The following is a 12,367-nucleotide window of genomic DNA, read 5'->3' as shown; positions in this document are numbered from 1 at the left end:
AAGACCGAGGATATAGCTCAGCCGCACCACAGCTGCCTGGCAAGCACAAGGCCCTGAGCTCAATTCCTGGTACCAAAAAATAAAAAATGTCAGTTCATTGTAAAGATGTTACAATCCTAAATGTGCATGCCAAGATTCCTCACACTTTAAATAATGAAAACAATGGGGCCGGGGATTTAGCTCAGTGGTTCCGGCACCTGCCTCGAAAGCACAAGGTCCTGAGTTCAATCCCCAGTACCAAAAAAACGAACAAACAAATAAAATCAACATTAGCTAAGATTCCAAAATTTTAAATGACAACAAAACTAAAGACCCATTGCCTTCATAAAAATAGATGTAAAACTCCTAAGCACAACATTAGCCAGTGGAGTCCAGCAATATATAAGAGACACTGTACCATGATCAAGTGGGGTTTATCCCAAGAATTTAAATTGCCTCACTATTCCAAAATCAGTCATTCTAAGTCATCACATTTACAGAAAAGAGAGGAAAACAATATGAATTCTCAGCAAAGACACCATTCATGATTTAAAAGCCCTCAGTGAACCAGGTCCTTCCCTGGCAGTGAAGTGGAAGTGCACTTCCCAGCCTGGGACAAAGCCTCCCAGCCCTCAGTAACATCACACATGGGAGGGAGGCCAGTGCTCTCTCCCTCAGCTCAGGGAGCAGTGAGCACCCAGAGCACTGGTTCTTCCCAGCATGGTGCTGGATGCTCTGCTCACAGCACACACTGAGGACAGGAGGCAGAGGCAAAATCCCTGGGAAGGAAGAGGTCAAACTGGTTGGGGTTTGTTGTGTGGTTTTGTGGTGCTGGGGATGGAAGCCAGGGCCCAGCACATGCTGAGCAAGCAAGTGCCCTACTGCTGGGCAACACCCAGACCCCCAAGACTCTTCATTCACAGTGTTATGATAGTGTCAACAGACATCCTAAGGACTCTGTGAAAAATAAAACCATTGGAGGAATTAGTAAGTGAACTTATCAAGGTTGCAGGATTAAAGGATATTTAGAAAGCCTTGTATCTTTTTCACTTTATTGACTTAATATCACAGGCAAGTATTGTTAAATCTACATTATAATATGTAAGTTATGGAATGTCTAAAGAATAAGCATCAGCCACAGAAAACCTTTGCCTTCTGTTGTGGAATAGGAGTTAGGGCATTTCCAGCGGTACGTGGGAGTTGCACAATGATAGGGACAATTATGAACTTGCTCTTGTCTTTATTTAGAGATGTGTTTGGCTGTAAAATTAACTAGGGGTGGGTTGTGACCATTAACAATGATTGTCAACCTGACTGCATTGAGAAACATCTAGCAGATGAGTACAGCATGCCCCTGGGTGTCTGTGGGGTGTTTCCAGAGATGACTGGCATGTAGGCAGCAAACTGAGGGGGAAAACAAGGCCTCACGTGGGTGTCATCTTCCAGCAGGTCCCCAGCCCAGAGAGAGGAGAAAGCAGAAGAAGAAGGAAGTTGGCCTGTGGTTGGGAATGCTCCATTCTGCTAGAGTGGGTGTGTCTTTTGCTACAGCCATTGTCTGTGGGCATCAAATTCCAGCTCCTTCAGCCTCTCAGTGTGGACTCAACCAGCAACTCTCCACAGAGCTTCAGGCCTCAGTCTCAGACTGGCGATGCGTCCTCATCTGTCCTCTTCTGGGGCTTCCAGCTTCTTGGACTGAGCAGCTGCTAGATCCCCTGGCTATGCAGGGCACAGCCAGCCTCTGTAGGCTGCCCTGGCCTGGTCTGTCAACCCAAATAGCAAACCCCCTGGCAAAGATAGAAAGATGTAGATGTATAATCAGATACAGATACAGATATAGATATAGACATGGATAATATAGATTTCCCCTGTTGATTCCGTTCCTCTAGAGGACCTTAAGCAATACACTCAGTGAATTTATACTGAGGAAAGAACAGTGACCTTGAAACTGAAAGTGCTTTACAAATTGCAAAGCCCCTCTTACATGTTATATTAGCTTTCATCACTCCAGCCGCTGTGACCGAGGTACAAAAGGGTGGTCTCTCAGGATCCGAGCCTTCCCCAGGTCTTAGCAGCTCATCAGAGCCGAGGGTCTTCAGTTATCTCCACCCATCAACGTCTACCCAACGTTCTAAGTCTGGTCCAAGAACACACTTCCCTCGGCCTAGGGCCAGGGGCCAGCAGAGAATCGACCTGGGTTCCTATCCCAGCTCTGCCCTTTAGTTATCCCACACTAGGACAGACACTGGTCCCCTGGCTGCCTCAGGCGCCACTTTGGGAAGAAGGTCAGTGTTAGGGTTGGAGTCAAAACTTCCAAAGGGCTCCTGTGGCGAGAGGCGGGGGTTTGGAAGGTGGTGAGATCCGGGGGCGCTCCTCTCACAGCTGCCTGTGCTGGTGGAGGTGGGGCCGAGGGAGGAAGTAGGTCACTGGGGGTGGCCTTTGAAGGGGGTGTCTCTTAGGACTCTTCCTGCTGGCTGCTTCCTGGTTATCAAGAGTTGAGCAGCTCCACTCCTCGTGTTGTTCCTGCCTTGGAGCCTGCGGACCTCGGACTGAAATGTGAGTCAAACCCAAATTTTCCCCCCATAAGCTTGTGTCTCAGGGATGTGGTTCCAGGCAGGAAAAGCTGACTAAACCTGGTGGAACGGCACCTCACCACTAGGTGCTCAGTCGCGGCATTGGCCCTGGGAGCCCTGTTCCCCGCCACCCCCTCTCCTGTTTGCACCCAGCCGGGGGACTTTGAGGGCCTTCTTGGTCCCAGCCTGGTGCCCACTGCCCTCAGCGTGACTGAGACAAGGACAGTCTCCCACCACCGCCGTCGTCCACAGCCCTGGTCGGTGCCGCTGTCTGGCGCCACCTCCTAGTCTGTATGTGGCGCTGGGGACTTGCGGGGCCGGCCCGGCGGGAGGCGGAGGGTGGGCCTCTCCTATACTTTCCTCCCCTCCCCTCTCTCCTAGTCGCCCTTACCCTCCCGTCGTCTCGCCTGTCCCTTCCTGTCCTCAGACCGGGAGACACTCAGGCTGCATCCCGCCCTCACCCAAGGCCCTGGGCCAACTGCACCCAGCCCACCCTGGTGGACCCTGGAAAGCGCCCCCGGCCGGCCCTGGGATGGGGGTGGAGTCAGAATCATCCTCGAGGTCCCTGGGGGACCCAGTGCCCGGAGCACAGTGCTCAAGTGGTGAATCATTTCGAGAATAACACCCACCCTGGCCCTGCCAGAACTCCGGCCTCAGCTGGGTCACCCACCAGGTCCCCGGGATCCTAGAAAATAACTGAAGGAGGCAACATGGAAGTGGGCAATGGAGAGACAAATCCAGGCTGCAGTCCTTTTAGGAGAGAACTAAGTAGGCACAACTCTCTCCTGGAGAGGAATTTGTTACCATGGTGACGGTAGATTTCTCTGGTGAGGGTGCTCAAAGCATCTTTTCTCACAGTCCCCTCTGCTCCAACCCTCTGTGGTTCAGCACTGGCCACCCGATGTGGTCAACACAGTGCCTGAGAGGCCTCCTACCATGGCCATGGCCGGGCTAGTGAAATGGAGATTCCTGAGGTCCAGAGGGGGCCTTGGGAATTAGGTGATAAATGTTAGCAGTTCATAGTTGTGAGCTCTTTCAAGTAATAGTTCATGCCAAAAATCCTAGCATTCCTGGACCAATGGGGAAAGGCCCTGAGAGTGTATTGTGATGGCTTTGACTTCCGTGGTGGACACATTCGTAGATTCCATCTTAGGAGCCACAGGGTGCTGAAGTCGGTTATAAGGTCAGGCATTGGCTTTGCTGAAGAATCACAAGAGCAGCAAACGTGCCTGCCCCTGTGCCCAACTGCACAGATTTTAGTCTCCCCAAACTGGTCCAAAAGAGTGGGCTAGGCCAGTGTGGTGTTGCATTCCTGAAATTCAGCACATGGTCCACAAGGCAGGGGGATCAGAAGTTTGAGGGCAGCCTGTGCCTTATAGTGACACCCTGTCTCTTAAATATAAAATAAAATAAATAGGCTACACGTTGGTTTTATGCATGTTCCTGATTTCATCAGGTGAGATTGTGGATTTTATCACTTTAATGGGTTTATAGTTATGTTCTAATTAATTTCAAGTACATTTACAGTGTCAGCCCTTTGTTGCAACTGCAGCCTTTGCACTGATGCTTGTGGGAACTGATAATTGTTACAAGTTTCCAAACTTCAGGAACAAGAATTTTACTGCTTCAACAATAAGGACTAAGAAGATTTTTGCTTTGCTCCCTCCAACCCCCACTACGTTTAGTTTAAAATTTCAAACTTTTGGGAAAGTGGCACAGAGAACCCCTGTACCGCTTCCTATGTTTTCTTTTTTTAATCTCTATTTTAGCAAGTACCTGCTAAGAAAGAAGACACATAACCATTCTATAGTATTTTGATTTTGCTTTCGTTTTTTGTTTTCTTTAGTTTTTGTGGTACAGGGGGTTGAACCTAGGATCTTTGCACTGTGCCACAATCATGAGCCAGCTTCACCACCTAACATCTGGTCCTCAGATTCCAGTCATGGAGAAGAGGCAGAGGATGTGAGTGTCAGGTAGATTATACTGAGTCTCAGAAAGAGCTGAGATGGGTGAAGGAGGAAAGGAGAAGGTGGTGTGGTGAAGCTGCCCGTGTCCATACATCCTACTGGGTGCCACCAATTCCTTTCTCCCTTGGCACTCTAGTGCCAGAGTCACAGTGAGCCTCTTCCACAGGTCTGCTTTGTCATCCACCTCCCTACCTCCTATTGGTAACCTTGACCCTCTTTTCCTCAGTGATCTGATCGAGGTTGGGATGAGTCCTCTTCACTCAAACCATCCCTGCAGGTTCGCCTGCCAGTTACTCTGCACCTGCTGTGAGTGCAAGGACCGAGTGGACACACACTGGCACTGCACTGTCTGCCAGGTAGGCACCAGGTCTTGGGAAAGAGGGGCAGCCCTTGAGGATCCCCATCACCTGAAAGATGATGTGGAAACATGTTACCTGTGCTGCATCCCCAGCCCTCGGGGTAGGATAGCCTGGTCTCATGTTGAGTGGTAGAGCTGAAGTGTTGCATAAAAAGGAGGTTTTGTAAGCCAGCTTTCTGACACACACCTGTAATCCCTGCACTGGATTGGGCAAGGGTGGAAGATCACAGATATAAAGCCAGCTCTGGGCCACAGAGCAAACTCAAGGACCACCTGGAATACATAACAAGACCCTGTCTCTAAAAACAAAAGGAGCTTTGGGCCAGGGATTTAGCTCAGTGGTTCCGTCACCTGCCTCACAAGCTCAAGGTCCCAAGTTCAATCCCTGGTACCAAAAACAAACAAACAAAAGGAGCTTTTCTAGGCCAGGCCGAGTATCTCAAATGATTTCAACAATTACATCCTGAGCGTTCACCTGCACCTCCTATGTGTTTCCCCAGGAGTATGACTTGTGTGTCTCCTGCTATCACACTAAAAGCCATGACCACCCAATGGAGAAACTGGGCCTGGGCTTAGATGATGACAGCAGCAACCAGCAGGGTGCAGCCGCCCAAAGCCCAGAAGAATCTCGCCGCCTGAGCATCCAGCGAAACATTCAATACTTGATCTTAGCCTGCCAATGCCGCGATGCCAACTGCCCGTTGCCTTCCTGTCAGAAGATGAAGCGAGTTGTACACCATACCAAGGGCTGCAAACGGAAGAGCACTGGCAGGTGCCCCGTCTGCAGGCAGCTCATTGCTCTCTGCTGCTACCATGCCAAGCGCTGCCATGAGAACTTCTGCCCTGTTCCATTCTGCTTCAACATCAGGCAGAAGCTCCGCCAACAGCAGCTGCAGCCCCGGCAGGCCCAGGTGCTGCACAGGAGGATGGCCAGCATGTAGCCTGCCAGTGTGATGGGGCAAAAATAGAGCCAGCCCTCCCCAGCCCCTGCCACACCAACCACGTTGAATGTGTGCTGCCAAAAACTCAGAAGATGCCTGAGCTCACCCCTTCTGGAAAAGCCCTGGTGACCTTCCAACTCCTCCATAGACTACTCAGCACTCTTGACTGGGCACCTACCTGCAGCAGTAGAAATAGCAATGCAGATTCAGACAGCAGTGGAGACAGCCCCAGATGGCCTATGGAAGACCAATACAATCCTTGATGTCCCAGAACTCCCAGCCCTCAGTGGACATGAGCACATCTGCCATGTCTGGAGATCCCAGTGGGCATCTGGAGCCAGGAATGGGGCCCCCAGCAATGCAGCCCTCTGTGTCCAAAGAGCACTGCCTCAGGCCCAGCATCGCCAATCCAGGGTGCGAAGGCCAACCATGACATCAGTAGTTAAACATGGGCAGCCCTTAAACATGGCTTCACACCCAGGATTGGGCCAGGTAGGTGTGAGCCCACTCACGCCACACACTGTGTCTCAACAAGCCTTACAAAACCTCCTTCGGACTCTCAGGTCTCCCACCTCTCCCCTGCAGCAGCAACAGGTGCTTAGTGTCCTTCACATCAACCCCCAGCTGTTGGCTGCAAGATCTAAGTATGCCATAGAACAACAGGATCCAAGTATGCCAATTCTAATCCATGCCTCTCACTGGACAGCCTGGCATGGCCCAGGGACAGCCAGGGCTGCAGCCACCAGCCATGCCAGGTCAGCAGGGTGTCCACTCCAGTCCAGGCATGCAGAACATGAATCCCATGAAGGCGGGCATGCAGAGGGCTGCCACGGCCCAGCAGCAGCCTCAGCAGCAACTCTAGCCACCCATGGGAGGGATGAGCCCCCAGGAACTCATGTGTCCACAGCAGCGTGTCTTCCCAGTTCCAGGACATGTTGAAACAACAGCAGATGATGCAAAAGCAACAGCAGCAGCAGCAGATTCAGCATCACATGCAGCAGATGCAACAAGGGAACTTGGGACAAATAGGCCAGCCCCCCGCCCCCGGCCTTGGGAGCAGAGGTAGGAGCCAGTCTTCAGGCCTATCAGGAGTGACTCCTCCAGCAGCAGACGGGGACCCCTCTCAGCCCAACCCCATAAGCCCCCAGCAATGCTCCCAAACCAGGCCCAGTCCCCACACCTCCCAGTTCTCTCTCCAATTAAGTGTGCTGTCCCCAGCCTGTCCCTTCTCCATGGTCACAGTCCCAGCCCCCCCACTCCAGCCCATCCCCACAGACCTGGACTCAGCACAGATAATACACTTGAGTTCAGACCTCTGACACAGTGCACCACACATACACTCAAGACATCTTTTAATATTTGAGGATCAAAAATTATTTTCCCTTGGGCCAGGGATTTAGCTTAGTGGTTTCATCGCCTGCTGCGCAAGCACAAGGACCCAAGTTCGATCCCTGGTACCAAAAAAAAAATTACAAAAATTATTTTCCCTTAATAAGAGTTTTTGTACTGAAAACAATTTTTTACAATCTTTCTTAGCCTAAAAGGCTGTTTGCTTTAGAACACAAGAACTGTGAAGTAGCCATTTGTGGTTTCAAGCAAACTTGCAAGATGAGCCTGAGGGATGGTAGAAGACTAAGAATATGTTTTTCCCCTGGCTGCTTCCCCAGCCTTCTTTCCCCATGTGCGTGTGGTTCAAGTGTGCACTAGAGGAGGCTGAGGTCTGAAGCCCCCATAGGCTCCTCCCTTGCATCCCTACCAACTTTTCTTTTTATTTTTAAATTCATGAAAATATGTAACATTTCTCACTTACTAGTACAGGTAGTTGGCATTTTTCTCTTTTCCTCACATTATAGAAGAGTATAAAAAATTTCCTGAAACCAAAGGACAAAAGGTGTTAATATGATATAAAATTACATTTCACATATTAATAAGTGAATTTTAATATTAAATATATTAAAATACCATTTTCTCTCCATTTGGTGCAAAGCTGTTCATCCTTATGAAAATATTTTTAAAATTCCTTTTGTACCCAGAAGGTAATTATTGTGGTCCGACATATTTTCTGTTTTGTAAGTCTCACCATAAAATTACAAGTATTAAAAAATTTTACATTGGGCTGGGGATTTAGCTCAGTGGTTCCAGTGCCTGCCTCGCAAGCACAAGGTCCCGAGTTCGATCTCCGGTACCAAAAAAAAAAAAAAATTTTATATATGTAGACAGAAAGATGACTTTTTCAAAATCTGCAGGGCCAGGGCTGGCGATTTAGCTCAGTGGTTCCACCACCTGCCTCATAAGCGCAAGGACCCGAGTTTGATCCCCGGTACCAAAAAAAACAAAAAAATGTGTGCAAAATCTACAGCACCAGTTGCCAAATTGATGTTTTATATATTGTGGTTTCTATTTCTTGAGAGGTTTTTTTTTCATTATTTTTATATATAACTATAAAAACAATAAGAAGATAAGAAAGGATTGGGTGGGATGATTTTAACACTCAAGTGTCCCTGGGTTTCTCCTTGCTTGCTTTCTTCCTCCTCCCCCGCTACCGGTTGTGAATAAACTGTGTGAGACACACAGAGGCTCTGACTCACTTCTTCAGGGTGCATCTTGGTCCCAGACAACGCTGGTGTAAGAGCTTCTTGCTTAGGAGTCTGAGGAAAAAGGAAAGAGCCCACAGCCACCTTAACTGTTGCATGTAATAAATTCCCAAATGCACTTAGGTGAATTTGTCCCAAGTTCAGGGAAACCCAAGTCCAGTTCTCCAAGTACCAGCCAGATGTCAAGGTGGAAGCCACATCAGCCATTTCACACCTTGACACAGGACCTTGCTCTGTGCTCCTCTGAGTGACATCAAGCTCTGATCACCCTCAGTTCCCAGGGAGGCCAGGGCGTACCCTGGACTGTCATCCTGCCCAGTCACAAGAGGCTCCTTGCAAACCAGCACCAAGGTGAGGACAGTGCGCTCCTCTCCCCGGTACACTAACTGTCACCTGAGGGATCCGGGGAAGGAAAATGTGTGCAGATAAATTCTAGACAGCTGAGATGAGCTCACGAGAGCAGTGTGTACTGAGTGTGAGCACAGTGTGAACACTGCAGAGACTGTGAGCAGGGTTCAGCACAAGAGCACTGCTACCAGTGGCATTGGCATCACCTGCCCGCCTGCCTGGCCCTTGTTGTTCTCAGGGCAACACAGAGAGCACAGGTCCATGCCAGGCCTGCAGGACAGAGCACAGGAACAGGACGCAGCCCTGCCCTGGAGCTGCCAGCTGGGCCTCAAGGCAGCCAGGTCTAACAGAATGACGCTTAAGGAAGACAAAGAGCAAGTGACAAGTGCAAGCAAGACAGAGCAAGCGCTGAGTGACAAGGATGCAGGAGGCCTGGGAGAAGGCTGGCTGGGGGGGGCTTAGGGAAGGGATCAGGAGAGCAGAGCAGGGAAGCTGTGCCTGGAGGGAGCTGGTGGGGTGGGGCAGAGAGGCGAGGGGGAGTTCAGCCCAGAACAGCAAAGAACTGGACCCTGGTGGAGGCAGCTGCAGGTGCAGGTGCACCGGGCAGGGACCTCATAAAGGGCAGCAGTGAGCGCCTGTGCCTGCAGAAGGCCAGGCCATGCAGCCTGCTGAACTCAGGCCCAGGACTGACTGAGCCCCAAAGGGACCTAGGGAGAATTCCATTCCCTTTCTGAGCACCCCTTCCCAGATCTCATAGCTCACTGCCTCTGGCTGAACACAGCTGGGTTGAAGGCTCAGAGCAGAGCATTCTCCCTGCAGTGTTGCAAGGAAGAAGCAGGGGCAGGAATATTAAATGGGAGGAAGAACAAAAGCAGAGGCAGTGTTAGGGAGGGGGAGACACTCATTAGTCAGTCAGGAGTGAAGCAGGGATTTCAGTGAGTATGTATAATCCTTCCATCCTTTAACTGCTGATTCTGTGTGGTTTCCAATGTTGAGAATGAAAAATTGAGAAGAGGAAAAAGGAGCCCAAGTCTGAACTGTGCTGGCTCTGATGCCTGCGTCCTAGAAGGGACTGCAGGGAGCCAGCAGTACTCCAGGTGCTTTGCTGATTTAGCTTACAGGTTCTTCAGGAAGAGGCCTGCTTGACAATGAAAAACAAGCTGAGGGGAATAACTGGCTCAGGATGACACAGCCAGCTGGGTGCTGCGGTGCAGGCCTATGATCCCAGGTACTCAGAGGGTGAGCCAGGAGGAGCACAACTTTGAGGACCGCCTGGACTATTAGGGAGTTAAAGGTTAGCCTTGACTACATAGTGAGACCTTGTCTCAAAAAATATATATAAATAGGGCCAGGGATTTATCTGAGTGGTTTCATCACCTGCTGTGCAAGCACAAGGACCCGAGTTCGATCCCTGGTACCAGAAAAAAAAAAAAAAAATATATATATATATATATATATATATATATATGAATTAAAGTGAAATAATGTTCTACAAAGAGTGAATGATTTCTTTCCTGCTGGCCCTCAATGGTAGAGCACTTCCCTAGCATGTGAAAGACCCTGAGTTCAACTGCCAGTGCCAAAAAACTAAAACAAACAAAAAATTGAACCAACTTTGAAAAGTAGAATTTTTTAAATTTCCAGTTTATTTTATTTTTCTTTTTAGCTCCTTTGCCTTTTAGTTGGATTTCTTTTTTTGGGGGGGGTGTTACTTTTTTATATTTTAAAATTAATTTTATTAGTACATTTTAGATATACATAATGATAATATTCATCATATGGAATTTGTACCTGTATATGATATATCTTGATTCTTCTTTTTTCCCCCCTTTCCCTCCCTCCCTTCAAATTCCCATTTTAATGTAAAAGAACGGCAAAGGTAAAAAGTAGTAATGAAAAACAGGTAGAACAACAACAAAATATTAGATTTAAATTAAAATGCAATGATAATTATAGTAAATGTTTTCCACAGTCTAATTAAAAGGTAGATTTTGCTGGATAGAGTGGTACATGCTCATAATCACAGCTACTGGGAAGGCTGGGGTAGGAGGACAGTGAGTTCAAGGCTGGCCTATGTAACTTAGGCGTGGTTACAAAAGGGTTAACATTTTCAGCACCCAAACTTCTTTGACAACCCAATTCTTTCCAGCATGTACTTGGCAGTCATAAAGCACTGTACCAATGAGGAGTGAAAAACAGAAAGAGATAAAAGTGAATACAAAAACCATCCTTTCCTCCCCTAAGCTAATGTTCTATCTTTTTCTAAAAGGCTAAAACATACAGACTTCCTTAGTTAAATCTAAAGAGCCTTTGTGAGGCCTAAGCAAGAGGCCTTGACAATTAGCAACTTTGATGTACAATTCTAGTTACAATACTGGTGTTCTTGAAGATTAACAAAGAACAAGATGCTTCGAAAATGCATTTCTAAGATATCTACATTTGCCAACTCTGACCCTTTCCTATCTCCTCATTCCCTTGTAAAAAAAGTAAATAAATAAAAATTTCTCACCCCTGACTAAGCAATTCCTCTCCTGATGTCCATTTTGACAGGGCACTCAGTGACCTAAATAAACTCCTGTCCTGCCTGTATTCCTTGTCTTTTTTTTTTTTTTTATTCCTTGTCTATTGATAAATTCCTCTACCTTCTGCCTGTGAGCCTTCTGGCCCAGAATTAGAGAGACCTTTCCCCCATCCCCCAAAGCAAAATTAAATGCTGGTCTGGATCTCAATGGCAGAGTGCACCACTAACATACACAAGGCCTTGGATTTCACCTCTTGTACCACAGGAAAAAAGCAAATATTGGGGCTATGGATGTGGTTCAGTGGTAGTGAGCACCTCCCTGACATGCTTGAGGCTCTGCATTTACTATTCATCACCAAAAAAAATTTTTAAAGGAATGGTAGGTAGATTTAGTTTTTAAAAGAAGTCCTAACTATATGCATTCAATAGGACATCCACTTTAAGTGTAAAGACACAATGCAGAATTTTTAAGCAGAAGAAAAAGTATTCATTACATTTGATCTGGTGTAATTACTAAAATCTCAAAATGCATTACAACAAGAAAAATGTCTACTTAATTAATTAAAATTGAAGAGTAATAAAAAGATCTAGGGCCAGGGATTTAGCTCAGCGGTTCCACCACCTGCCCTGCAAGTACAAGGACCCGAGTTTGATCCCTGGTACCAAAACAAAACAAATTTAAAAACACAGTAAGAGTTTTTCCATCTTCAGAGGGTGACATTGCCAGTGTTAAAAGAAAATTGAAAGAGCAACATTCATATCAGAAAAAGCAGACTGCAAGGGCTGGCGATGTAGCTCAGTGGCGCCACGCCTGCCTGGCAAGCACAAGGTCCTGACTTCAATCCCAAGCACCAGAAAAAAAAAAAAAAAAGAACGATCATAAATATATTATGATCCTGCATGTGATGCTAATATTTCTTACAGCCCACTAGAAATGAAAACATTCCTTGAAACATACACATTACCAAGAGAGATACAATAAAAGTAAAAAACCTGAACAGCCCTAAATTCACTAATGTAATAGAATTCAATAGAGTTTTTAATCTCCTGGAAATCTGTTTCCATCTGTTTTATGGATTCCATTTGTTT

The 12,367-nt window shown here is 47.6% G+C and overlaps 1 protein-coding gene and 2 long non-coding RNA genes across 7 annotated transcripts in view; 1 reads left to right on the top strand and 2 right to left on the bottom strand.

Annotated features, from left to right (window-relative positions):
* The window catches only part of LOC110349367 (uncharacterized), a 33,806-nt gene that overhangs the window by 15,300 nt on the left and 6,139 nt on the right, over positions 1-12,367 (bottom strand). For all 5 annotated transcript variants that reach the window (XR_015452270.1, XR_015452274.1, XR_015452271.1 and 2 more), the window contains exons 3-4: positions 8,404-8,463; positions 7,626-7,686 (exon numbers count right to left, since the gene is read on the bottom strand). This is a non-coding gene — a long non-coding RNA (uncharacterized LOC110349367). The remainder of the gene's footprint in view (positions 1-7,625; positions 7,687-8,403; positions 8,464-12,367) is intronic.
* On the bottom strand, positions 1,015-2,318 carry LOC110349364 (uncharacterized). Its single transcript, XR_002395270.2, has 2 exons — positions 1,961-2,318; positions 1,015-1,763 (listed from the first exon to the last, which is right to left on the bottom strand). It is a non-coding gene; the product is annotated as an uncharacterized LOC110349364 (long non-coding RNA).
* Positions 2,402-8,386, top strand: LOC101711143 (histone acetyltransferase p300-like). The gene is made up of 3 exons (XM_004845531.4): positions 2,402-2,532; positions 4,743-4,872; positions 5,375-8,386. The coding sequence occupies exons 2-3, from the start codon at positions 4,762-4,764 to the stop codon at positions 5,813-5,815; spliced, it is 552 nt and encodes a 183-aa protein (XP_004845588.1). The 5' UTR covers positions 2,402-2,532; positions 4,743-4,761; the 3' UTR covers positions 5,816-8,386.

This window comes from Heterocephalus glaber, unplaced genomic scaffold (assembly GCF_053883595.1).
Source record: "Heterocephalus glaber isolate CG9 unplaced genomic scaffold, H.glaber_assembly_v1.0 deba00001444, whole genome shotgun sequence".
NCBI classification, from domain to species: domain Eukaryota; kingdom Metazoa; phylum Chordata; class Mammalia; order Rodentia; family Bathyergidae; genus Heterocephalus; species Heterocephalus glaber.
The sequence above is the reverse complement of the archived record's forward strand: the minus strand, read 5'-3'. Positions and strand labels throughout refer to the sequence as shown.

What these genes read in the sequence shown, in the direction of transcription:
- LOC101711143 (XM_004845531.4), top strand. Translation starts at nt 4,762, where the DNA reads ATGAGTCCTCTTCACTCAAACCATCCCTGCAGGTTCGCCTGCCAGTTA. An exon ending in GGCACTGCACTGTCTGCCAG is followed by an intron (nt 4,873 to 5,374) that starts GTAGGCACCAGG and finishes GTGTTTCCCCAG; the next exon opens with GAGTATGACTTGTGTGTCTC.